The sequence below is a fragment of the Mus musculus genome, chromosome 6, assembly GCF_000001635.26.
Source record: "Mus musculus strain C57BL/6J chromosome 6, GRCm38.p6 C57BL/6J".
Taxonomy (NCBI): Eukaryota; Metazoa; Chordata; class Mammalia; order Rodentia; family Muridae; genus Mus; species Mus musculus.
The window spans coordinates 114,851,105-114,877,861 of NC_000072.6; the positions used below are offsets into that span (position 1 = coordinate 114,851,105).

Here is a 26,757-nt window from a genome sequence, read left to right on the forward strand (position 1 = left end):
ACTCCACACCACACCCTAGCATACACACACGGGAGAGGGGCCCCAAAGCATCTCCATTCATCCCTAGCAGGGAAAGGATGATTGCATGTAGAGGAAGGAGAGTCCTGTGCCCACTATAGGTCCTCAGACACCAGACATCCATCAGTCTAAGGCTCCTGCCCCACACGAACAGGATGCCTATGGGCTCTGGGTGGCTACAACTGTGCAGGCCAGCCTTGGCCTCTGAAGCCAGAGGAGCAGGATGGCAGAGAGTTGAGGTCCAGGAGTTACAGATAGCTCCTTAGAGGAAATTGGACAAAACCCACCGTCTTTCAAGACTGTTGCTGTACACAGCATCCCACAGGTCCTGGTCTCTCCTGCCTCTGCCAGTCCAGGCTCAAGGAGTATGACCAGGAGCTCAGAGTCTTCCTAGCCTGGCCTGGCAGCTGTGTTCTGACCCCTCTTTGCTGTCCTGGGAGAGAGCCTGGAGCTGGGATAGGGCTACTTCTTCCCAGGCTCTTTGACCAGACAGAGAGAAAGAAATGAAAACTTTCCATTTCCCAAGTGAAGGGTAGAGTTTGGTACACACCTGGTGGAGGATGTTTGTGTTCAGGGAGGTCTTTGCCGTCTGCTTTCAGAGTAAACGCTCCTGTGGTCACCCTTGGATAGGGTGCATCCTTAGACAGCTGGCCCATTGGCCTCAGTATCCGCAGGCAGCTGCTGTGAACTTGCACGGGGCAGCCAGGACCACCCTGCTGGTGTAGGACCGCGGAGCTCTGGAGCTGCTGTGTGAGGCTGTGCACCTTCCCTTCCCAGGGCTCACAGAAAGCAGCAGTGCTAGCAACAGCTATTGTTTTCCCAAGTTGTAAAGGCCTGTTTTCAGTACAGATGCTCCAGGACAGCCTGCAAAGCTTCCTAAGAAGAGCTAGCTAGTGCCCTTGTTCTGCCTCGCCATACTCTGATGCAGAGTGACAGCCTCACTGTTCTGACTTCCCAGCCTCCAAATCTGGGAGCTAAAGAAACCTTTTTTATAAATCTTGGGATCTTTGGTTACAGCAACAAAAAGAAAAGCCTCAAACTGAAAACAGCCCAGTGCCCTGTCTTTAGTGCACACGGGTGCTGACTTGCTGTGTGCTGTGTGTGTGATGGCCTTCACCTGACTATGTCTTGTCTGGAAGAGCAGCCAGTACTCTTAGCCTCTGAGCCATCTCTCCAGCCCGCTAGTTCTTATGTGTGCTGTGCAGTGTATGGCAGCTGCTTTTTCTGCCACATCTCATCCTATGGCACTCTGTGTTGAAAGCGGTGTGCCTTGTTGAATCTTGTGGCACCTTTGATGAAGGTTAGCTGCCCCTTGTCTCCCTGCCTTGTCTGTCTTAGTTTCTTTGGTACTCAGGAGGAATTCAGGGCTGGGCTCAGCAGACCACACCCCTCTGTGTTTCTGTCCTTAACCTGGGTGTCACGCTGCTCTGCTTGCAGTAGCTTTAGAGAGGGCTTAGGAGACCAGTGGTGTCTGCACTGTGCCTTGATGGTGATGGTCAGCCCCAGAGGCAGAGCCCTCGGGACTCCTGTTAGCATAAGCCTTCCCTCTAGAATGGCTCTCTTATCCTGAAGGTCCCCTTTGTTACTGTACATAAAGTGTTAAAATGAGCTGCAAGGTGGCCTGTACATAGCCACCCTCTCCTAGAGCTCTGAGGGCTCCTGCCTCCCTCCCCCTCCCCCCCTCTCCAATGGTGACCCTAAAAGCCCTGTGAGGTAGAGCACAGGCAGTGAATGCGCCTGTCCCTTTAAGGTTTTCTAAGGAACCCAGAATCAGAGCTACATAATGGAAACCACTTTGTAGCCTCCAGCGTGGCCATTTATCTCAATCACCAGTGCATTTAAGATGTGGGCCAAACATATAAATCATATCTTGAAAGAAAGTATGTTGGTGCCACAAAAATTACCCTGTATTCTTACCACCTAATTTAAAAAATGTGTTTTGAAGCTTAAGAGAGTGCAAACAAGCCCAGGCTCTGAGTCTGCCTCCCCATGCATCCTGCCTCCCGCATCCCACCTCCTGCATCCTGCCTCCCGCATCCCACCTCCTGCATCCTGCCTCCCGCATCCCACCTCCTGCATCCTGCCTCCCGCATCCCACCTCCTGCATCCCACCTCCTGCATCCTGCCTCCCCATGCATCCTGCCTCCCCATGCATCCTGCCTCCCGCATCCCGCCTCCTGCATCCCGCCTCCCGCATCCCGCCTCCTGCATCCCACCTCCCATTCGGTCCACAGAGGGGCTGAGCAGAGATGGGGACTCTGGTGGCCGGGCTTAGACTGCTTCTTTTGAAGGTCAGTGAAGGTCAGGAGAAGGCAAAGCCTGCAGGGGCTCTGCTCTCATTGTGTCAGATATTGTGCCCCACCTCAGTGGCTCTCATTTGCAGTGACACTCTCCAGATCCCCTTCTCTGACACCCCAGGAATGGGACTAAACACATCTGTCCCCCAGAAGCCTATCTTCCAAACTAAAATGAAGAGGCAGGAGTGGGCTAGGACCGCCGCAGTTCCAGGATCTCCCATCTTGAAACTTCCCTGAAAATTCTTGCTCAGCAGTTCCTGGGAGGATGGAAGAAACTAGTAGATGTGTGGATCCTTCGTACAGGCAGGGTCCCCAGCCCCAGTTCCTGGAGCAACCCCTTATGTGTGCCTGCGCGTGCACACACACACACACACACACACACACACACACACACACGCACCCATTGTGCCTCTGGTCTGAGAGTGCACTGAGCACAGAGGACTGAATGCACACCTGGGGTCCCGACATTAGGAAACTTGTTCTCACGTCCTGGCCTCATCTTCTTGTGCTTGGTAACAGGCATAGGGTTAATTTTCTCCTCTAATTCATTTGTAAACATGTTTACCTTAAATCCGCCTGCAAATAGGCCCTGTGTCCCTCCTCATGCCAGAGGAGCAGGCTCTGGCTCTCCCTGAGGTGGGAGACAGAGGTTCCAGTCCTGGCTTATGGGACCCACCTTACCTCTTTTCCATGCCCCTCACCCTGGCTTTCATGAGACAGTGTCCCTTCCTCAGAGGGACAGTTGACCTCCATGCCACAGAGAACGTGCTAGGTCTTTTGGTGTGGGGAGCTGTCACCTCTCTTTGTTGCCCCACCTCCTCCACATCTCTATTACAACAAGAATAACAACAACAACAGCAAACAGGTCCAAGTGGAAAGTTCCAGAAGGAACTATCTTAGGGTTTCTATTGCTGTGATGAAACATCATGACCCAGAAGCAAGTTGGGGAGGAAAGACTTTATTTGCCTTATACTTCCACATTGAAGGAAGCCAGGACAGGAGCTCACACAAGGCAGGAACCTGGCGGCAGGAGCTGATGCAGAGGCCATGGGAGGTGCTGCTTACTGGCTGCTCTCTGTCACTTGCTCAGCCAGCTTTCTTACAGAACCCAGACTGTCTGCCCAGGAAAGGCCCCACCCACAGTGGGCTGGGCCCTCCTACATCCATCACTAATTAAGGACATGCTCCTGTGGGTTTGCCTAGCCTACAGCCTGATCTGATGGAGTCCTTTTCTCAGTTGAGGCTCCTAAGAGCACTCAAGCTTGTGTCAAGTTGACATAAAACCATCCCGGATAAGGGCTGATATAACAGAGCCAGCTTCATTTACACTGTAAGGGTGCAATCCACCCGTGAAGAGGGTAGGAGAGTGGAGTGTAGGGGAGGGAGGGCTCAGAACATACCAGGGGCAGCAGGGTATGAGAGGTAGGGAGGAAGAACCGGGCAAGCTGACAGACACTGCCATGCACAGAGTGAGAGTCCTGAAGGGAGAGACGGGCCCTTCAGTTTATTCTTGGAAACCAAAAGAATTAAGGTTTTCTGATGCTTAAAGGCTTTTGAGAGATGGAGGGAAGTTGCATCCATGTGAGTCCATGTGGGACTAAGCTTGCTCACAGCCCACAGGAGTTCCTCCAGGATAGAAACTACAGGGTGTATGGCCTGGTTTTTAGAAGATGAGGGGAGGCTGCCAGAGGGTCTGTGATCTGATAGCCCCCACCCCCAGCTCCTTAGCAACCAACCCCCAGTGAGAACTGACAAGCAGTTGGTGAGGAGCTGCAGGCATAGCACGCTCGCTCAGATATGGGCGCCCTTGCCTCCTCACTGACCCCACCACATGGGAAGCAAGCCCTGGGTAGGACAAGCAGGCCTGTGTCTGTCCCACACTGTTGCAGGTTCATCTGTAACTCCCAAGGGCTCATGGAGAGACAGTGGCAGCAGCAGACTCCCTTGCCTGCTTCTCAGATGGGGACCTGCGGCTGCACAGCCCTCACAGCCAACCTTGCCCTCAGCTCCCAGCTTTCCCGGGCTGTGGCCTCCACTGTCCCCTCTGCTTACTGCCCCCAGACAGTGCCTTGCTTCCTTCCTGCCTGCCTACCAACCTAGAATGTCATGGACTAGCCTCATTGCCCTGTGAGCCCCACCCTCTTCTGGCCCTCACTCTTGAATTAGGTATTTTATCCTAGGAAGTCCTTCCTGGTCTTAGTGTCACCTGCTGATAGCCCTGCCCCCAAACCTAGGGCTCGTGGCCTTGGAAAGGGTCTGTGAGGGATGGTGGCACACAAGGAAAAGGATAAGAGGGCTCACATCCCTCAGAAGGAAGTATGACAGGCCTTCCCATCTCTTCTAGAGATTCTGATTCCTCCTGGGGAGTCTGGGAGCAGGCTAGGGTCAAGGTCCTTACCCAGTTCCAGCACAGTCCACTCTATCTGCAACTCCCTGTCCCTCCCAGAAGAGAGGTGGGGAGCAGGATGTGCAGAGGCCCACAGAGGCCCGCAGAGTCAGGCATGAGGAGTGCCAGCCCCAACTTTCACAAGCTGCAATGTGGCTTAAGATGTTTACATTAGCAAATGAACACTTTTAACACACCCCAAAATATAATTGTGTTATTCCCGGGTGATGACAGTGTGTATGGAAGAGGCCCCTTGGCCCATGGTGTGCACTGCAGTGTCGTCCAAAGCAGACCCAGGCTGAAACTGGCTGCTGGCATCTTCTTTCCAGAGCCTTCACACCAGTGCTGCAGACCAGTACACCTTAATGGCTGTGGGGCTGTGGAGTCAGGCAGACTTCCTCTGGCACCTCCCGTAAGGCTTAGAAGGGCCTTTCTCTCATCTCAGAGTCGTGGCACGGCTTGCTGTCTTTCCTTGAGAGCTGTGGTTCCTGCCCTGCCCTCCTTCAGTGAGCCTGTGATGTGTAAGTGAAATTCACTTTCCTCTCCAGGTTGCTTTTGGTCATGGTGTTTATCTCAGCAACAGAAACCTTAACTAAATATGTGCATGTGAAGTGTGAATGTTTGTGCACCTTCATGTACTCATGTGCACACCCGTGCACATATGAAAGAGTTAAGGCCTGTCAGTCCTCACCTTGCACCTCATTTGAGGGTAAGTTCTGTTGCGTGCCGCAGGCTAGCTGGCCCAGAATTCCTGGAGATGTTGGTCTCTACTTCCCATCTCTCTGTAGGAGCACTGGGGTCACAGACATGTGCCACCATGTCCAGCTTTATGTGACATCTAGGGACTTGAGCTCAGGTCTTCATGCTTGCATGGCAAGTGGTTTTTTTTTTTTTTTATCTACTACACCATCTTATCTCCTCAGCCCTTTTGTGTTTTGGTTGGCATGTCCCGAAAGACCAACAGGTGTTTCTCTTTTTTGTGTGACTTAAGAGACCTTTCCCTTCTCTGGCTGCAAGCAGGGCCTACTGAGGACTCACCGCCCTTTTAGCCTGTTTTGTGCCCAGTGAATGTACTGTCCCCCCACATCAATCATTAATCAAGAAAATGCCCCCTAGGCTTGCCTCTGATTGGAGGGATATTTTTCATCCCAAGTCAGTCTGACTCTTGTCAGGGCAACAAAACACAAACCAGCAGACATTTTAAGAGCTTTATAAAACATGGAAGCTCGGGAGGGTGGATTATACCTGTAACTCCAGCACTTGGAAGGCTAAAGCAGGAGGATTGCTGTGAGTTCAAGGATATTCTGGGCTATCAGGTGAAACTTGTTAAGTGCCCTATGCCCATACCAAGCATTAACATTGAACAAACTTCTGTCCAGTCATCATATTCTTCATTCATGCAGTAGGCGACCGGAGCCTGTTCAGGCCAGTGCTAGCCTGGGTACCATGTGAACCCCACAGTGAGCGTGGCCAGGCTGCACTAGTGGAGAAGCCCTTCACTGGCCCTAGAAAATGGGTCTGGAAAATCCCAATGGTTTCACAGTAAACCCTTTGGGTGGCTTGAAGGAGCCTCTTTACGGCCCAGACAGTGCCAGCAGCAAGAGTCCCACCTGGTCAACCTTCAAGCTAAGCATCTGGTTCAGGAGCAAGCACTCTAACCATGACAGGCTCTCCCTGCCCATCCAGAGGCTGGGCAGAAGATTCCAGAGTTTTCCTTCCTTCCTTTTGTTCTGATACCTCCTCCCACAGTCCCCCCTCCCCCCTCAGCGTTCCCTTCCTCCACGCTAGCTACCCAAGCCTTTCCTACATAAGGTCTCTCCAGTTTGGCTATGTGATCTCAGGCAAACTTTTACTTCTCTGAGCTGTTTCCCCGCTTACCCCACTGGCAGGAGTGAGACAGAATAGGATTATTAGCTCCAGGTCTGCACACAGCCTGTGTCATAGGTGCAGATGTGCTTATTGAATATGTATGAGTATGGAGTATGAGTAGCTGAATTATGCTGCAACTTGGATGGCTCTGTCTCAGACTGTCTTCAGATCCAAAAGACCAGGTCAAGGGCCGCTTACAGCAAAGCCACCTAACCCATGAGCCCAGGTTCCAGTCTGGTGGGGGTCTAGGACCAGAGAGACAGTGCCCCACAGGACAGGTGGCAATTTTTTTTCCTCTGAGGCAAGGTGTAGAAATGGAGGGACAGTATGAGGGACACTGCCACCCTTGCAGGAGAGAAGTCACTTTCTGGGTTGCTTTCCACATCCATGACAGCCAGCATTGCTATGAACGTAACTTGGCCAGACCTATCACCTCCTCCCAACAAGCTGTTCTTTCCCTTAGCTCTGCAAGGGCTGAGGCACCCTTGTGCAACCCATTCCAGGAATTTTGGAAGGCTCTGAAGGCATAGCTCTCTAGGGGCCCTAAGCTGCTTAGGGCACCAGAGTCTTAGGACCTGCTATGCTGTGTTGACCTCAGGCCACCTCAACGTAGGATTTTTGCCAAGAGTTACTGGGACAGAGGACTGGCCTAAAGAGCTACCTCCTTCTCAGGGTGTTACAAGAGTGGGTTCCCTCTCCAGTTTATAACCCAGGGCTCCCCAGAGACACACACTAAGGGACAGAGGGAAGGTCTGGTAGTCTCTGGTCTGTAATCCTGCCTAGGTGACCTGGGGTTGCTGGAGAAGGGCTGTTCTAAGTGACAGCCAGCTCCCTTGCCCCAGAGTGTTGTTGGCACCTGGCATAAAGTTCAGTGTAGACAGTAAGGCAGCACAGGATGGCAAGTGCTCTCCTGCCAGGTCCCTGAGAGCTCCCGCCCTCTCTAGCTCAGCTTCTCCAGCACAGGGTACAGCTGGGCAAGCTGACTGGGCCAGTGGTACATGCTACAAGTCAGGGGCTGGCTGGGTCCACCAAGGATGTGGCAGAGGATGCAGGGAGGGGCTGACTGGCTGGTGCTCCCTGTTCACATTCAGTTCTCCCACTGGCTTTGAGGCCTGGTGAAAGGAAGAAACTCGAGATTTGACCCATTGTACAAGAGACAGGGTATATCAGTCCTCCCCCATGTTGGGAGGCATACGCAGTGCCTGTGGGAGTGTATACCTCTGTTATCATAGCAACTGTAGTTGGGAAATGTCATCTGTGGGCATCGTGGGGCAGCAGAATCCCTCAGTTGAGTATCTGCCTTTTTTTCCACACAGATCTGGGACATGAGTGACGAGGAGACTGTCTGAAGCAAGCAACCACAGCTCAGGAGTACCTGGCCCTCAGCGCAGGACTGGACCGCAGGACTGGTGATCTGGGCCCTGCCACCTCCCTGGTCCTGATCTCCACATCTCCAAGGACGAGGGTGTACCCTCTGCCACCCAGTTGCACCCTTTCCTGTGCCATCTCACCAGCTCTGAACTCAATAATAACCTTGGCATTGCCACTGATCTGGGGCTCAGGTCCTTCCATGTGCACTAATCTCCCCCCCCCCACACACACACTGTTGCTGAAGGACACCCCAGGACCCAACATAGATCAGACAAGGCTGTGCTAGGAGCCTCACCGGTAGGGCACCTGCTCTGGGCCCTGGGTAGCAGTGAGTGCTGAGTTTGTAGCCTCAAGTGTTCAAGTGGCACACCAAGCCACCCTCCCCCAGCTGTGGGCATGCTGTGTGCCACCCTGTTCCAGGGATGGGAGAAGCTCCTGCCACAGCCCTGTACTGAAAAGCAGGGAAGAGCTCTGTAGGATGGGTGTGTCCAGCTGGGCCTAGTCAGGTGCCCTCACTCACGGGGTTGCTCCTGGGGCAAGGCTTGTCTTCCTCTTCACTCTGGGTGGGCCCTTGGCAGCTGTGGCCACCCATCCTAAATAGATGAGCTGCTCCCCTCCCACACCTGTGCACCTTCACTGGGGTCTCAGGTCCAGAACAGAAGCCCATGCACGGCTGGCTTAGCAGGTCTCAGGAAGGGAGACTAGAGAGGACCTTGGCCTAACACAGATGCTGCAACAAGCGGCCCTACCATCTGTGCAAGGCTCCCCACAAGTAGCCAGGCCTACCTGGGCACAGGGCCCCACAGCCCACATGCCACCCTAGGAGTCAAGAGCCACACAGCCTCGGTTTAAGAGCACTTTATTATTGTTCTTAAGGCTACTTTTAAGTACAAAAAAAAAAAAAAAAAAAAAAAAAAAAAGATGGCCTGCCAAACCTTTTTTTTTTTCTTCTTCCAGGAAAAAAAAACAGGCCACAGAAAATGGTATATTACAGATTTACAAACACAGAGGGGTCAGCACACACATAGATGGCTTGGTTCTGGGGAGGTCGCAAGCTCCTGCCCAAGCGGGCTGGCAGGCTCCTCAGCTGACAAATGAGGTATCCCACTCCAGGGCACGGCCTATTCCAGATAGGTCAGCGCACCAGGGACCCAGCCACCCGCACTGCCATCCCCCCCTCCCCCAACAGCGACGACCCGCTCACTGACGGGTATCTGAGGCCCGTTGCCCACAGAGCCAGTCCGCGGTGCGGTTGTTTTCCTGTGACAACCTCAGTAGCCTGTAGAATAACAAACTAGTGGCTATTAATGCGGACGCAGTGTTGTCATGGAGTAACTGTGTACCTGCACGATTACAGACACACCTACGACAAAAAAGATCAACTTTTTTCCCCCAAACAACAACAACAAAAAAATGAATGATTATGATAGGAAAGGGAAAATTAAATAGCTACATATCATTAACAAATTAATTGTTCTTCAAAAAATACCTACAAATTTCTCTGTACATTCTTTACGCACAGCGTAATGATGGTCTTTAAAATTACCTATATAAAAAAAGTGTTCTGAACAATTCTTTTTTTCCTACAGAAAATATAGGGGCCTGAATGCCAAGCTTGGAAGCCCAGGAGAGTGGGTGAACCTTGTGCGGGGCAGGAGGAGGGCTGTCCATGTTTGTAAAGGCCAGTAGCCACCCTGTGACCACGAGGATCAGTCCCCACCTTCCCACCCGTGCAGGTTTCCCAAGTTCGACAGCTAACCTGTTTCCTCCTACTAAAAGTCAGCCCCATGATTCCCTGTGCAGGAGTCCATAATGCCTTGTGGGGGAGGAGCTCCTAGCCAGGTGATGCCCTCAGGTGGGCCAGGCCAGGGGACAGAAACACTCAAGGCTGGGAGAAACAGCAGCTGTCGGGCATCCCTAGCCGTGTCTGTCCTGCTGGCTCCTAATGTCTAGTTAGTAGCTATTAATAGTGCAGGAATAACTGTATAGTCAGAGGAATGTGTACAGCCTTGGCCCCAGCATAGGAGGACATGCACGCAGCCCCACGCTGCAGGCTGTCAGGCACCGGATGTTTGGCCAGGAGTTGGAAAGGAGCAGTCTGTGTATCAAGGAGCCTAAAGACATGAACTCCAAGTCCCCAGCCCAGGATGCAGAAAATGAGCAGCAATGGGCTTCCCCAGCCTGCCACACCCACTGGCTGTGCGCTCCTCTCTGGAGTAAAGTGAGCGTTGACTCATCCCAGAAGCACAGCTGTACCAGCAGTGAATGTATCAGGGCTGAAACTGATGACGCAGGCTAATGCTGACAAGAGGCCAGACAAGAAGCCAGGCAGTGCTACAGTCTGGGCTTAGTCAATAGAAACCAGCTATTTTTTTTTCTTTTGAGACATGCACCATGTCAGAAGCACTACGGAGTCCTCCAGCCTTGTCCCCGGCCTCACAGACTGCAGTGCTCAGAGAAGGGAAATGCCCATGGTCAGGGGGAGTCTGCAGTCCAGCTGTGAGCACCTCAAGCCTAGAGAAAGACCTAGAACCTGCTAGAGACCCTCTAAGTTCAGCAACAATGCAAGCACACATGGTCAGAAGTATTCCCTAGCAGTTTGCCCTCAGTACTGGCATCTCAGACAGCTGCCCAGCAGGCAGCTCTGCCCTCCGTAGTGCAAATCAGGACAGTTGTCTTCAGGCAGACACATGCAAATGCAGACTGAGCCAGGCTCAGGTGGAAGCCAAGCTGTGCATACCCGGCCACAGAAGCTAAGAGCACAAAGCGTCCGGATCCCCATGTCGTCATGGCTTGTGACTGAGAAAGGGCGGCAGGGTCCCGGCTGCCAGGTGGCAGACCTGCAGAGGTTTCTTTGGTAACCGGGGCAGGGAGCAAGGATGCTCTGCTGGACTTAATGCTCCGTGCTGTTCTGTTGCCACACTGAGGCCCCTTGTATGAACACCAAGCAAGTATAAAACAGAGCAGAACAGAAGTCCAGACAACATGGTTTTGCGAATAAACCACCCACCCACCCTCCCCCCAGGATTTTTTTTTTCTTTCTGTTTTTTTAAGCACTGACTGTTCAAAGCTCAGGCAAACCATGCAGATTCCTGTGTGGTCGAAGGGTGGTTCCCCCTTCAGGAGACCACAGAGGGGGAGTGACTATGGCTGACCATGTGGGCAGTGGGGCTGGCTGGCTGGCCCCTGCGTGAGGCTGACTCCGGGCTGCTGGATGCGCTGTCCTTGGCTGCTTTGATCTGAAGCCATGTGTCACCTAGTGCTTTGGCAAAGTGGTCATCCACTGAGCCAGTGATGGACACCGAGTTAGGCGCCGGCTCTGGCTCCTTGTAGTTCTTGCCCAGGCTCCGACGGAAGTGCTCTTCCACCACAGGGTCACAGGTGGCAGTTGCTGCAAAGGAGGGGACAGAGGACAGATAGCTGCATCAGTGGGTCCGGGACCCAGTCAGTGATACTTAACCACACCATTAAAGGGTAAAGCCCAAGAGTCTCTGTGGCACTAAATAACAATGGTGGATCCTGGAGCCCAGAGGGGCCAGGGACAGAGGTCCTTTTCTCTATGCCTCCTGAATCATGGCCAACTCAAGGTGCACACGTGCTCTAAAACAGTGTTTTAAAACTCACCACTAAGTAAATTTTAGGAAGAGAGGTTACAGCCTATAGCTTAATCCAGGGTTCCCACATGTCTCAGGCTATGGGGGAAAACTTACCACTGGGTGGTCTCCGGTAGCTGGCAGACCCAGGCGCAGAACAGCCACTGTGTGCGATGGGACAGTGAGAGAGGTTGCAGTTGCGGGCACCCGCGGATGCACAGGTAATCACAGAGGGCCGGTTCTGTGGGAGGGAGAACAGGTCAACTCCTCATCTACTGAGCGGAGCTGCCAGCGAGCCCAGCTCTCAGGCCAGGGACCTTCCCTGTTCCTCGGGCCCTCTGTGCTACACAACAGCAGGTCGAGAGGGGGAGACTAGACTGGGGTGGGGTCCCCTTCTCCAGCACCTGCAGGTGAGCCCCAACACACAGCATCTCCTAATGGCCAGGCCCCACCCTCCCCTGTTAGTGTGTACAAACACTGACCAGAAACCTAGGAATCACAGGCCCAGAGGCTCAGAGTCCATCAAGGGTCACACAGGGGACAGAAACACTCCACCCCACAGAAACACTCCACCCCACCCCTCCCTCTCATGCTGCCTGTGTGCTTTTAAAGTCTCTTACTACAGTCTTTGTTAGAAACCTTACCCTTTTGTTGTCTCTGGGGCTTTTTATGTGGGGCTGAAGCCTCGCACACTAGGCAAGTGCCCATGTCCTCAGTCTCCCTCTACCTATCTTGCTCTTTGTAAGTCAAGGCCTTATGAAGTTGCCTCAAACTTGTAATCCTCCTGCCTCAGCCTTCCAAGTACCTGAGATTATATGCCTATACTATTAGGCCTGGCCTTGTTTTTTAAATAGCATTAATTTCATTTTCCTCTAGTAGAAGTAATAGCAATAACAACAATGGCCTGCCTTACTCACAGGTTTATGACCACTAACTTTATAGGACCCAAGCCCCCAGCAACGCTCTGACATTTAACTTAGGCCTTATGAAATCATATGGGGGAAGGGCCGGCCTCTCAAGAGGATTGCTACACTGACCCCGAGGAACACAGTGCCAGGGAAGATGGGCATCCAAGCCAGGGCCAGGCACTCATCCAGATCAACCCTGCACTGTGCAGAGAGGAAGCCAAAGGAGTGAGGGTACCAACATCCCCTCACTTCAGGACTTCTGCTCGGGGTTCTCCATGGAGCTCTTAGTCCCCAACATCCAGCCTGATATGGCCACCTCCAGATGACATATACATACCTGCTGCCGCTCCACAGCTGACCTGCCTGTGTCACTGCTGTTCTTAGTCAGGGCAAGAGGCTGCTCCATGAGGCTGGGGAGAGATGCGTACAGGTGGCCACCATGCAAGCTCACGGCGGGGGCTGCAGCCCGTTCAATGGGACTGCGGCTCCGCTCCCGGGGATCTCTGCGGCAGTCTCCGTTGACAGTCTTATTCCTGAAAGACAGGGTCATGCTCAGAGGGGGGTGACGGGCAAAGGGGGCCCTGGGGAGGAGCCATGTGCTTTCTCCTAGGTGTTTCCATGACATTCCTACACTAACGCTAAGGGCAGGACCAACAGGTGAGTTGAGGAACCACGCCCTGAGTATAGGAGAGGCACCTGCGGGCGAAGCTGGCTTTGTGGCCTCCCTCCTTTCCTGCAGGCAGATGCTGCTGCCTGCCTACACACGAGATCTACTTCATGGTCAGCTTGGGCACAGTTGGTCATTGAAGGGTGGGAATGACCCAGAGAAATGGTGCAATCCTATAAGCCAGCTCTGGAGAGGGACCACAGTGATGTTTGCTCCTAAGCAGCAGAGGCCATTTCTACCTCTGTCCAGAGAGGACACTGATGACCAGTGTGATGGCTCTGCTTCTCGGTGTGTAAGATGGCAGCCAGTGGGCAGCACTTGTACCCAGAAGCCACAGCATCAGACAAGCAGAGGACAGCAGCTCCCTGGAGCTGTGCATGCCGGCACTGAATGTGGCAAATGCCCCATGGACCACAGGCCAGCTGCTCAATGCTGCCGCCGCTACACGGGCCTGTGGAGAGTGTCAATACAGCTATGGCGTGAGAGCCCGCAAGGCCCAGCTAACACAAGGTGTTCCAAGCTCAGCTCTGTCCTCCCTCCAGCCACTTATTCTAGAACCCCTTGGGGATTCTAGAATCCCTTCGAGTCTGTCCCTCTAACTGCCAGAGCTGAGTTGTTCAACTTTAAAATTGAAAGGAAAGTGGAAGATGGTTCCCAAGACTTCTGGACGTTCTAGGTTATTCTCTAAGCCCCTGCTTGGCCTGTTCTTTGCCATCAGGGAAGCAGGTCATGTGCCTATGGGCAAAAGGCAGCCATGCCTGCCTGCTGGGCCAGCCAAATGCAACACCACCAAAGGTCATACCACACACGTGACAGCCACACCTTTTATTAGTGACCACTTAACTTTCTTTTTTTTTTTTTTTTTTTTTTTTTTAAAGATTTATTTTATTGATTATATGTAAGTACACTGTAGCTGTCTTCAGACACTCCAGAAGAGGGAGTCAGATCTCGTTAGGGATGGTTATGAGCCACCATGTGGTTGCTGGGATTTGAACTCTGGACCTTCGGAAGAGTAGTCGGGTGCTCTTACCCACTGAGCCATCTCACCAGCCCACCACTTAACTTTCAATTGTGAGCAGTAACATAGCACTTCCTGGGTACCCAGTATCCCTTTTCCTCACTGTTGTAAAACTACACTGCCACACCCACTGAGCCCCATCGTTCCGTGGCTTCCCTGTGTTCATCTCAGAGCAAATCTGACCTTACAGAGAGCACATGTCAGCAGCCAACACCTTTCTATCTACTGTTCCTGACTGCCTGTCCACGCTCACCTCTGGCTCTTGCCACAAAGCATTCATAACCACCTGCCAGTCCTCAGGGAAGCTGCAGCCATATTGTCCTTCCCTGAATTCCAGTGCAACCCTCAAGGCACAAGCCACCACACCACTGCTGGTCACCTCTGCCTGTCCTACACTAGCACTGAAACCACTGGCGAGATGGAATCCTGCCTGCCCTGAGCTGCAGACCATCTGCACAGGGAAAGGAAGATATCAGAGTACAAAACTAGGGGTGGGCAGACTCATGGGGAACCAGGGTTGGCCCGTGGACCACAGTGCATCCACAGCCTTCACACGATTCTACACTCCCAGGGAGCATCATGGTTCCCAGAAGACCCTGTGGCAGGAAATGGGTGCAGAAGAACCCAACACAAGGAGGGCTGGGGGTGGGGGGATCTGAGGAAGACCCTATAGATGGAAAGAAGACTCAGGCAGGCAAATATCACTTGTCCCTTTAACCTTCAGGTCCTTATCACCTCCCACCTTCCATCCCCACAGCATTTCACGTGGGCAAGCACCAACCTCAGTGATGAGATGCACAGAGAGACCAGAATTAGGTGGTACCAAGAGGGGGCCTCCAGGACCATGCCTAGGAAATCAGTCAACTGGCACTGGGCATGGAACATCATACAAAATACCACGAAACACAGAGCAAGCCTGGGAATGTGCTAGTTAATTTTAGTAAAATTACACATCACTTTATTTCCAGCTCATTTTCCTGGTTCCTGGAGCTTAAAGACAGACATTGTTTTCCATGTCCCTCCCCCTTGAATGAATCACAGCCCAGTGTGTCCTGTGCTGTCAGGACGCTAACCCAAACCACACACATCCTGCAGCTCCTTAAAGACCAAGTTGGTGGAAAAACCCAACGCTAGCCCTGCTGGAGGAGCCTAGAGGGCTTTCAGGGCTGCCTAGGACACACAACCTTGCCTATAGGTTGGCACTTCTTGAGAGAAATAAAAGGTGGATAGGGAGACAGAGACCACCACACTCATCCAATGCAGGGTTTTCTGGGGACAGTCACCATGTGCTCCCAACCACTCTCTGAGCTCTGAAGACAAAATGTCAATAGAATTTGGGAAAAACAGACTAGATCCCAGGAAGTACAATTCCAAAGAAAACATGGTGGTAAAACAAGTGTCTGGCCTTTACCCAGGTACAGACTGGAAGGCTAGCCTCATGCATCATCTTGCTCAGCTACAGACTGGAAGGCTAGCCTCAGGAATCTTGCTCAGCCTCCGGAATCATGGTACATTGGCAGGGCAGAAGAGTTAGGAAGGACCCACCCAGCCTCAGCTTCCCACAACACACAGGATATCCTGGAGGTGATAGAGTGAGCCTTCCTGATGCTAATCTGTGCTGTCGTCACTGCACTGTGCCCTGGGAACCTGGATGACAGTCCCAAGCCTTCCCACAGACAAGCACTAATAGTCGTGGGGATAGAAGCTAAGCCTTTAGACCTTCCCAAAACCATGACCAACCTAGAGGCCACCTGCTTTGCCCAGAAATCGTGACATTAGTGGAAACATGGTGGTGCACACCATATCCTCTGTGCCCCCAACCCTAGCTTCCCATCCCTTGACAATCAGGAAGAAAGCCATGTCACTACCTCTACCTCAAAGCCAAGCACGGGCACCATGAAGTTGCCTGACACATCTATCCCCTGCCCACAAAGATGCTGCTCTCTCACCTTCTGCTCAGTGCAATTTTAAAACTCAACTCCAAGGAACTACCCAACCGACACACACCTCATGTTCTCTCACAGGAAGCTAAGGCCTGTCCCGGCTGGGAAGCCTCCAGCTGCAGCAGAACCCAGGGGGAAGATGGCCCATGCTCTTCACGACAGTGGCTTTTCCATCCTTGCTGAGAGTTCAGACCTTACCATGATGGACTCCACAGTGGGAAGAGCTTCAGAGGGGCCTGGCACAGTCTGAAGTTACCACGCTCGTTCAGTCAAGGACGCCAGCGCACAGCTCACTGTCTCTAAAAGCTTCCCTTTGCCCATGGTGTAGAGAACTGTTTCTATACATCTCTCAACAAGGCATTTGACTTTCTCCTGTGAATTGCCTTTAATCTCTGTCACAGATAGATATTATATGTGACCAGAACTAATAAGATGAGGTCACCAGAGCCACAACTCAATGCCACTGGAGGGTGGATAAGATAACAGGCACTCAATGGGAAGATGGTGCTGAGACGGGGGGGGTGTCAATAAGAAAGCCTCCCTTAGAAGAAACCACTCTATGGAGATAGCCTTGAACTCAGAGATCAGCCTGCCTCTACCTTCCCAGTGTTGGGATAAAAGGTGTGCACCAAAGCCAGCTGAAGAAAGCTATCTTGAATGGTCCTCAGAGTGTCATGACACCTGGCTTATGATTTGCCCATACTCCTGACTATTCTGAAGTATGCCAATACATATGCTGCAAAGCAGCCTCAGATAGGGACTTAAGGGAAGGCTCCAGAAAGCGCTATCACCTTGAGAGGTCATAGGTCTGTGGGGACAATAAAGGCACCATGGGCAGCCTTCAATAGTTCTATCTACAAGAAAAGAAGCCTGGAGCCGCTGTGTAGTCCAGTTCAGCATGTCAGATAAAAGGGCTAGAAACCAGTGCTTGTGGGGAGCCAGATGCTGGGCTAGCCTCTACTAATGTGTTTGTGCCTTAGTTTTAACAAAAAAGTCATAAAAGTTTTTAAGCTTATAAAGAAAAAACATTTTTTTGGTCCAGCTGTATAATAATTTTGTGCTAATTGTTATAAAGCTCAAAAATTGTAAAATTAAAAATTTTGGAGCCAGCAAGATGACTCAGAGGGTAAAAGCTTACTTGCCTTGCAAGCCCAGTGTCCTGAGGAGGTGCCACAGTGAAGTCACCTACGGGCTCATTCCTCGGGATGCACCTGCCCTTAGGGACAATGGCCAGCTTCTCGGGCTCACAGTCCTGACTTTGCACTGCCTTGCCACCGCCCCTGCAACTCCATTGCTTATAAATCTCTAGAAATTCTCGACAGTGATGCTTTCTGCTGACTGACTTATAATTAATGCAAAAGCATCTTAAAGGTTTAGAGCGGAGGCTGTCACGTTGCTATCACTGTGACCCTTTAATGCAGTTCCTCATGTTGCAGTGACCCCCAGCCATAACACTGTTTTGTTGTTACTTCATAGCTGTACTTTTGCTTGTTGTGAAGTATAATGTAAATACCTGGTGTGTGACCCGAAGGTCGGGAAGCATCGCTCTGGCGTCCTATAACAGCAAGGACCATAGGCCTCACTGGCCCTCAGGGAACACTGCTGTGCACTGAGCCAAGGCCTGCTGTATGAAGCCAGGAGACCAAGGCCAGTCAGTGAGGTTGAGGAGCACATGGCCCTGGGCCTGGCCTCTCCAGACGCCAGTGAGCCACTCACTACCTGCATAGAGAGGGGCTGAATGCCTTGGTGCTGGCTCTCATCTGACCTTTGGCTCAGCAACTCTGGATGGCACTGGAAGGGATGCCCTCGCCTGGGGAGCACTGCCCCCCACTTTTTCCACAGTGCTAAACCATGGGGGCGGGGGTGTAGAGGAGGGACAGATCTGCCCAAGTCCCAGAACGGGCAGGCAACAGTGCAGGGCTGCTGGGTCAAGCAGCCTGAGCTACCTACCCCTGCCACCCTTCTGATGAGGACCGGGTCACTTGTCTCTATGACTGAGTGGAGAGGAGCCTAGCTGTGTCATGATGTCCCCTCCTCCACCACCCTGCTCCTCTGACCCCTCCAGCAGCTCAGCTGTCACCTGCATCCTGTGAGATCGAGGTAACAGGCAAGGACACCTAGGAGCTGTGACCAACAGCCACAGGGCTGCAGCACTCAGGTAAAGCTCCTGGAAGCTGAAGTCCAAGCCTCAACTGAGGACGAGAAGAAATTCCATTCGATTTTAGAGACCTGTCTGTAGCACCATACAGAGACTTCCTCCTGTCATGGTGACAGCAGGGCAGAGCTCTTACAAGCCCTCCTCTCGGAAGGCGCAGCATACTGCCCCGCTGAGGCAGTCTCATGCTCACCCTCCTCCCAGTGCAAACCATGGGACAGTCCCGGAATAGTTCCTTTCCCCCATGTTGCCCAAAAGCCACACACCCCTTGTACGAAAAAGATGTGAAATAACCAGGTGACTCCACGGTGGCTCTGGCTCTGTGTCACAGAGGCGCAGTCCCTCTCACAGGCCAAGCTCTCCCAGCTTCCCTGGGCTGGGCCTCATACTCAGGGCTCCACTCTGCCTCCAGCCCCAGTTTCCCCAGACCAGAACTGTCTGCATGTGTTTTACATCATTAGCTGAGACAACAGAAAGAAACGGAAGCCTGAGAATCAGGTCTGCCATGAGACTGGGGGGTGGAACACCATGCTCTCCCCATGTTAGCCAAGCAAGAACTGGTCCACCTGTGGCCACAAGCCCCCAGGGACTGCACACAAATGGGCCAAGAACCCATGTGCATTCCAAGCACAGTTTACAGAGCTCGCAGATCATGTGCTGCACACATGCACACTCAGATGCTAATGAATGGAGATGCTGCTGAGATTAATAAATGTTCATTTAAGATCCCTGCTGCTCCTGGGTGCACAGCTGTTTTCGTCATTATGCAGTCTCTCAATGAATGATACTAAAAAGTACAACCACTATCATGTTTTTGGCATTAGGCAGCCCTCAAACTAGAGAGGGACGGAAAGCATCAGGCTCTTCCTGCCGAAATCCAGCTGCCCCATCTGCCATGGGCAGAAATCTCTAGACCACTCCCTCTCCACCCAGCGACAGGGACTGCTGGGCTGGCCTTGATACTGTTCCGCTTTGGGGGGGGCTCTGGACTATTGGGATGAAGACTGAAGAATAAGGTGAAGGAAGAGGCTGGGAACGGACATGCAGCACCAGTTCCCTGCAGACCTACCTGGAAGCCCACCTTCCCTCTGCCTCCATCTCCCACCCTCAGCTTCCCGTAGAGTATGCAGCTCCAAAGCTCCCAACATTTAGGAAGGTCATGGCTGACCGGGAGGGGAGAGACAGTCCCTCCAGCCACTAAGAGGGAGGGAGGCAACCAGAGTAGGACCAGCCGGTGTCTTGAAGAGGCAGTTGTGTGAATGAACTGGCTTTCAAAGAGCAAACCTATTCTTGGGGGTACTCAGCACCAAAGGGGCTCATAAGGCTGGGCAGACAGGGTAGCGCCTCCATCAGGGTTCCAGGAGGAACTCTAGGAAGATGATCTACCATGACACATCCACAGAGAGGAGAGGTCTGGAGACAGCCACATTCCCCACTGCTGTGCCACTGCTACAAGGTCTTTCCGAGCTTCGAGCTAAATCTTAGGAAGGCTCACTTCTAGTTTCTCCTCGGCGCGTTTGCAGCACATCGCTTTGGGTGGGAACATCAGAAGCTTCACCCTACCCAAGGTTTGCGGTGGGCGCACACACACGCGTGCAGCAGCCACAGAGATGGCCGCACAGATGGCCGCTGGGATGTGACTTCGTTCCTTAGACGAGCCACTCAGAACAGAAACGCTTCAGCAGAAAGCCTGCCTTCAAATGGGTGGCAGGTGCCGCCAGAGACCGCGTCTCTATGCCACGTCTCCCTTTTGGAAAAACCCGGGAACTTTATCCCTCCCAGCTACCAGAAAAGTCTTCCCCTGTCAGCCTTACCAGGGTTCAAACACCAGTCCATCAGCAGTACTGCACACTCCACTAACCAGTCGCCCCACAGCAGCACCTGGCACTGGCCATCACTGCAGAGGAGTCAGCCAGGGGGCCCGAGCACGGGGAAGGCCTGGCTCCTTCAGCATAGTGGTAGTCTCTGAACGGGAGATCAGGACACGTGATATAGGTAGGGACAAGAGCAGCATGAGGATTAGCCCAGGCCTGCAGTGCTCTGTGCCCGGGTCCCATAAGAAGGTGAAGACATCTGGGTCTCAATTCCCAGCACTAACATGGCAGCTCACAGCCATCTGTAACTCTAGTTCCAGAGACTCTGACGCCCTCTTCTGGCCTCTGTGGGCACTATACACACCAAACACCCACATATAAATTAAAAGTAACACTCTAAAAAGAAAGGTGAGGGCATACGAACCTTCCTTTTTATTCAGCTCTTCCTGAGACTTGCTCTGGGGCAGACACCCTGCATCCCACATACATGTGTAGTCCACATGGCTGCACACCCACGTCCTGCACAGGAGTGCTAGCAGTCTGTGGCTGGGGGTAACGGGTCTCAAATTACTCTGTGGGGTCTCTTTCACACATTGATTCAATACTGAATAAAAACCAGAAAGGAGGGCTGGAGAGATGGCTCAGTGGATAAGAGCACTGACTGTTCTTCCAGAGGTCCTGAGTTCAATTCCCGGCAACCACATGGTGGCTCACAGTCATCTGTAATGGGATCTTCTGGTGTGTCTGAAGACAGAAATAGTAGTGTACACACATTTATAAAATAAATCTTTAAAAAGGAAAAAAAACCTAGAAAGGAGGTTTTTCTTCTCAGGTCACCTATAACCCTGACTGACCTTAGAAATTACAAACTACAACGAAGAATAACAGCAACAAAAGCTCAGCCATTAACACACCATAGAGCGAGCTCAATGAACCTCAGGTATTGAGATTCTACTGTTGGCAATTAGATATGCACCCAAGAAGAGATCTTTTGACACTTAGCATGATTCCTATATTATACTACCAATAAAGGAAGGGTCCCAAGGCCTCCCGTCTGGACCACACGGACCCTCAGTGTTTAGGGCTGTGATTGCCTCCAAGCACCTGGCTTGTCCTTGCCGAACTCCACCTCTCTAAAAACTGGAGAAGAGAAGGACTCTTTTTCTTTTAATACATCTATGGAATTTAGCAATAAGCTTTAAATTACTTTAAGCAAAGATGGTTTTTGAGAGTTACCCTGGTCCTTGGAAACACTCCAGTATGCTAGCAACTGGTTAGGCTGGTTACGACTCAAGACTTTCCTTTCTTTTCTTTTCTTTTTTTTTCTGGCTTTTCAAGACAGGGTTTCTCTGTGTAGCCCTGGCTGTCCTGGAACTCACTCTGTAGACCAAGCTGGCCTCGAACTCAGAAATCTACCTGCCTTTCCCTCCCAAGTGCTGGGATTAAAGATGTGCACCACCTCCACCTGGCTGGTCTCCTCCAAGCTTAGAAGCTCCCCATAAACACAGAGGCCATCATCACTTAAAGGCCTACTTCATCTCTCAGTCTCAAAAGTGCCCTTCCTGACTGCCACTTCAGGATCTTGCTATGTAGCTGAAGCTGCCCTTCAATTTGAGACTCTCTTGCTTCAACCTCCCTTACAGTAAGCATTCGTCAGCATCTAGAATTCTCCCTCCCCGAGCTGCACACTTTGCTTTCCTGGGTGGTTGATCACATCTGAGCAATGCCCTGGCCGTTATGGTCATCTTTAGAGCTACCTTGGAGCTCTGAAGAGGGGAAACCATAGCATGGGACCCGACTTCCTGCTCGAAGCTGATGTAACATTTGCCCTAGACCCATGCAGAGGATTAACCCATACCTGTCCACTCTACAAGAGCTTCCAAGAGCCAGGTTCCAGTGGTTCCCGTTCAGAACCCATTCAACTGAAGTCACTGCCCCCGGAGCCCTCCGACTTTACCTGTGCATGGGGGGATCCGGCACTGGACCGCTGGCTTTCCCTCCCTCAGCACCAGACACTGCTTCCCCGTGACACTTGTAAGTGCTCTTTGGTTGAACCAAATAGCCCTGCAGCTTATTTCTGTGTTACGGTAAGGGATACAATACCATTAATTTTTTTCCCTTAATTCTTGTGAATAAGTGTTTGCCTGCAAAAGATGGTATGGAATCCCCTAAAACTGGAGCTACAGGTTATTGTTAGCTACCACGTGAGTGCTGGGGACTGAACTCGGGCCCTCTGCCGGAGCTTAAACCTCTCCAGCCCCTACAATACCATAGTTAAGGTCATTGTCTAGTAGCACTAAGTGCATTCACACACTATACAAACCATTTACCACCGCCCACCTCCAAGAGTTCTCTGTTGTCCCTACTAAGCACTAAGACCCCAGGCCAGCCAGTCCAGGGAGCAGCCACTCCATGTTACCTCATGATGAGCCAACCGTTCTCCATGCTAGAGGCCCTGTCATACCAGCAGTGCTTTGACTCTGGGTTATTTTGCTCCGCGAATCCTCATGTTTCACCCATGTGTGGTAGTATGTGTTAGCATTTTCTGCCTCTTTAAGGCTGAATGTATTCCACTGTAACACGGAGACCCATGCTTTTAGCCACCCACTCATTAGTGGGCATTCTCCTGTGCTGTTCCCACGTCTTGACTATGTGAACAGAGCTACTGTGAGTCTAGGTGTTCAAACAGGACCTAGTACGCTCTGCTTCCAATCATTCTGTGTAAATTCCCAGAAGAGGAGCTGTTGGGTCACAGTGTGGATCTCAGTCTAACACCCAGTCCTTAGAAGTTCTGACAGATCACCAGCAGCCTATCAGGTTGGGTCTCTCATTCACCACCTGTCCCGTCTTACTATGACAGAGAAACCAAAGAAAGGTTGGCTGGAGCTCAGGGCCAGCCCTCAAGCACAGAACTGATCAGCCTTCATAAAACAGCCTTCCTGGATTGTGGGAGGCTCACCAAACACTGTGAACATGCCCCCACAGAAGTTAGCGCACACCCTCCTCCCTGCCACCAGGACACAAGACAGTGCGGACTGGGACAGTGGCTGCGATCAGCTGTGAGCTTCTGGGAGACTCACAGCCACATAACTGTGGTTCCCATTTCTCACTATGAGCCCGGAACAATTGCTTCAAGTCTTCAGAGGGTGGCTAAATGTTAACAGTAATAGCTACCATTTGTGTGGCAGCAGTATGTGGCGGGACCAAGTCCTCAGTGTGTCTGCACCACTCCTACAACAAGGGCACTCTAACCCGCAGGTCCCTCCCCGGGCTCCCAGGGGCAAGGCAGGATCGCAGCTTAGCTGGCCGGGGTGCAGCTCTCAGAGTGGATGAGGGTAGAAGTTGGTAGAGCAATGGTGCAAGTTCCTCAGAGTTGGGACAAAAGCATTTTCTATCAGACCCGAGAGGTCAAGAGGTCGCTGGCTGATGATGAGCGACAAGGGAGCCTGAGTGGTGTGTCCAGGGGAAAGCGGCTGAGGTCAGAGACTCTAGACTCTGCCAAGTGCTTTTCTCGTTGTCTTCTGTTACGAATAAACTTGAGAGCAGAAGCACAAGCCTGGCGTCTGGGCTGAGAAGGAACAGGGGCCCCCAGCATCTGCCCCCCTCACGTGACAGCCTCACCTGAACCTGGGTGCTCCTTAATCCTGCCAGCTACCTCCACACTGCTCTTCTGTGACCGCCCCCTAGCCCTAGCAGGAAGATTTGGTGATTGCATGGCTCAGCTTGGGACAAGGTGCGGGTGGCCAGGAGACAGGGACCCAGGGAACATCCCTGCTGCGCCCATCAGTTCTGCCTCCCCCAGCTTAAATTAATTACAGCTGAAAATACAGCGCTGCCATCTGCTTTGAAAACGGCAGGATAAGGGAATAAAATGAAAGGGGGTTTTGGTACTAACCTCACTTTAATCATTGCCAAAGAGCATGAAGACAGCCCAGCGTCCTCCCACAAGAAAGCCTGGGGCCTCACAAACTTGGCAGGCAAGGCGGGCGCGCACCCCGTCAGAATAAGAGTCCCCGGGAGGAGGGTGTGAGGTGCGGGGCCGCCTGCCCCTCGCTGCAGGGGAAGCTTCCTGCGGGCCTGGGAGAGGCTGGGAACTCCTGGGAGGCGTTATTTACGGAGTGCCGCCTGCCAAGAACGTTGCATGCATCGCTGCAGTTCCATTTTCAGAGAAAACAGATCTGCTGTCAGAATTACAGCGAGTCACTTCCTCTTTCTTTGTTTCCCTACCTTCCATAACATCAGGCTTTTAGCAAACTCTACAACTTGGCCAAAGGAAATGCTGGCAGGAAGGGGCGAGGCAGGAGGGAGGGGACGGGCCTGCAGTTCAGCTTCTGTGGGTTTTCTGGTCCTCTTGCCCTTCTCACAAACCCCACTTGAGAGGCTGTTCTGTTACAAGTGCTGGAGGCCAGCACTGAGACCCAGCTAGCCCCGGTGAGGACATTATCTGCTCCCATCTGCAGATTTCTGAACCTTATCCCAGGCCAGTGGCTTGATTTCTAGGGGAGTCACCTGCCTGCCTGGTTCCTTCAGATCCTAATTTTCCTTGCAGCATGCATGGGCCTGCTGGCTCCTTTCACACCACAACAGAACAGCATTTATATCAAGCAGGCTCTCCTAAACCAGACCTGTAGCACGAGGATGACCGCACCAATGAAAGAGCAGTTCTTGTGGGAGGAAAACACATTTAAAAAGAAAAAAGAAGAGAAAAGAAAAGATGCAAAGGCTGTCTTCCAAACCTGCCAACTGTCACTGTCTATAGCAACCGTGTCCATAACACTGCGTCTCAGGAGTGTGACTTTCTAGTAAAGGCTACATCCATCAAGCCCAAGGGAACATCTGGGAAAATGGTTAAATAAAAACAATTGCATTTTTGATTTCAGAGTTTACTAAGGATACCCAACAAGAGACAAGTCTCACACACTCCCAGTTCAGCTCAGCAGCAAAGGTCCTGGAAGAGAGAGGGAGGGAGGGACGACAGCCAGGGAGGCCTTTGGACGCAGACCTACCCCTTCTCCAAGGGGTGAGGAGCCCTGTTCAGCTCCACTCCACAGTCACAGCCCACCTCTCTCCCCAGGGCTAAATCCCTCCAGCTCCCACCACCTCTAGTGTGGAAGCCATCAGGACGAGCACAGATACACAGAGCACAGAGGCCCATGCACATAAAGCTCCTTCATTCTGTCACAGGAGTGTCCTGAGCAGTCACAATGGCCCTGTCCTAGCCACGGGGTGTGGGTGTTCTTCAACACACTTCAGTCCTTTCTACAACACTTTTGGAAGGTTTTCCTGCTAAAGAAAAAGATCTAGTAAGTGATCCAGCCGCATCCAAACAAAACATTCTGCATGTTGGGGAGGTGTGTGTGTGTGTGTGTGTGTGTGTGTGTGTGTGTGAGAGAGACATGTGTGCATGCCAGCATAGAGGTCAGGCTCCAATGCTGTTCAGTTCACCTCAGACCATCAACCTTGGACTTGTTTTTTTGCTGCTGCTGCTGCTATTATTTTTGGTTTTTTGTTTTGTTTTGTTTTGTTTTTTAAAGACTGTGTCTTTTTCACGGGCTCTGCTGACCAGCCAGGGAGCTCCAGGGAACTGCTGTCTCAGCACGGGGTTCTAGTGTGAGCACCCTCAACCAGCTTTCTCACGTGGTTCTGGGATGGAAGAACGCAAGTCCGAATGCTTGCAAAGTAGGTACTATTTACCAACTGAGCTATTATCATAGCCTGAAAGGTCTTTCTTTTACAAACACTGTAAATACTTGGAAGACTTCGGAAGACCAAACATGCTGGACAGTTAGTCACAGACTACACACGGCTAGCAGGCACACCTGGAGAGCTGCAGGGCTCTGAGTGAGGATGCTAACCCTCACAGATGCAATCGCTAAAGAAAGGAAAGTTGAGGAGGACTGAGGGAATCTCGGAAGAAATGCCCCCGTCCCTGCCCCCTCCCAGCACTGGGGAGCATGCTCACAAATTACATATTATAGCCCCACGAAAGAAATATGACAAACAAGCCCAAAGTCCTGAGACCATGCAAAGGCTGGTGGTATAGCTCAGGTGGTAAGACACTTGCCCAGCATGAATGAAGCCTGTTGGGGTCTCAATCCACAGACCCCAACACTAGGGAGATGAAGGCAGAAGGATCAGAAGTCACCCTTGACAACATAGTGAATTTGAGGCCAGTTTCTTCTCTGGAGGAGGAGGAGGAGGAGGAGGAGGAGGAGGAGGAGGAGGAGGAGTCGTCGTCGTCATATCAGTTACCTATCAAGTGTGCTGCTGCTGCTGTTGGAAATTCAAAATCTCCAGTACACACATGCACACATTTCCAGCTTTCAGTCTACAGACTCCACCGGAGGGTTGGTTATAGCTCAGATTGTCTAACCAGGTCCCATCTTCAGCAAGGCAGGGACAAAGAAAGGGGGAGGGGGCATTAACCTGAGCTTCAAATGAATTATCAATGAGTAAGCAACTGATGACCACAGGAAAGCAATTCTGATTGGGTCAGGAAGGAAATAAACCTTTGCCATGAATAAATAAAAGCACTGTTTTGGGAGTTTGTTTGCTTGTTTAAGTTAAACTGTCTAACTAGCTGGCCGAACACGGTGGCCTTTGGAGCACTGGTCAAGCTATGGAAAGGTGAGCGAGCCCCCCTAGGACAGAGGTGAGCTGCTGAGTTTACCCTGGCCTCTCAGCATTGCGCCCCCAAACCTGCCTCCTCCTTCAAGAC

At 51.9% G+C, this 26,757-nt stretch overlaps 2 protein-coding genes across 11 annotated transcripts in view; one reads left to right on the plus strand and one right to left on the minus strand.

Annotated features, from left to right (window-relative positions):
• Window positions 1-9,500, plus strand: part of Atg7 (autophagy related 7) — a gene marked incomplete at its 5' end in the record, with an annotated part of 217,478 nt that extends 207,978 nt beyond the window's left edge. For all 5 annotated transcript variants that reach the window (NR_166516.1, NM_001253718.2, NM_028835.5 and 2 more), the window contains 1 exon segment: window positions 7,887-9,500. Coding sequence is in view for 4 of the 5 variants with exons in the window: in NM_001253718.2 (NP_001240647.1) it covers window positions 7,887-7,919 (33 nt within the window).
• A 16-nt stretch (window positions 9,501-9,516) lies between these two features.
• Vgll4 (vestigial like family member 4) overlaps window positions 9,517-26,757 on the minus strand; it is a 109,387-nt gene continuing 92,146 nt past the window's right edge. For 2 of the 6 annotated variants that reach the window (NM_001356371.1, NM_177683.3), the window contains 3 exons: window positions 12,780-12,975; window positions 11,652-11,775; window positions 9,524-11,332 (listed from right to left, as the gene is read on the minus strand). In NM_001356371.1, the coding sequence (NP_001343300.1) occupies window positions 11,061-11,332; window positions 11,652-11,775; window positions 12,780-12,975 (592 nt within the window). In that variant the 3' untranslated portion in view covers window positions 9,524-11,060. Of the gene's footprint in view, window positions 11,333-11,651; window positions 11,776-12,779; window positions 12,976-13,348; window positions 21,279-23,934; window positions 24,042-26,757 lie in introns of those variants that run through there. The other 4 variants (XM_006506014.3, XM_006506013.4, XM_006506010.2 and 1 more) reach the window with 4 other exon arrangements.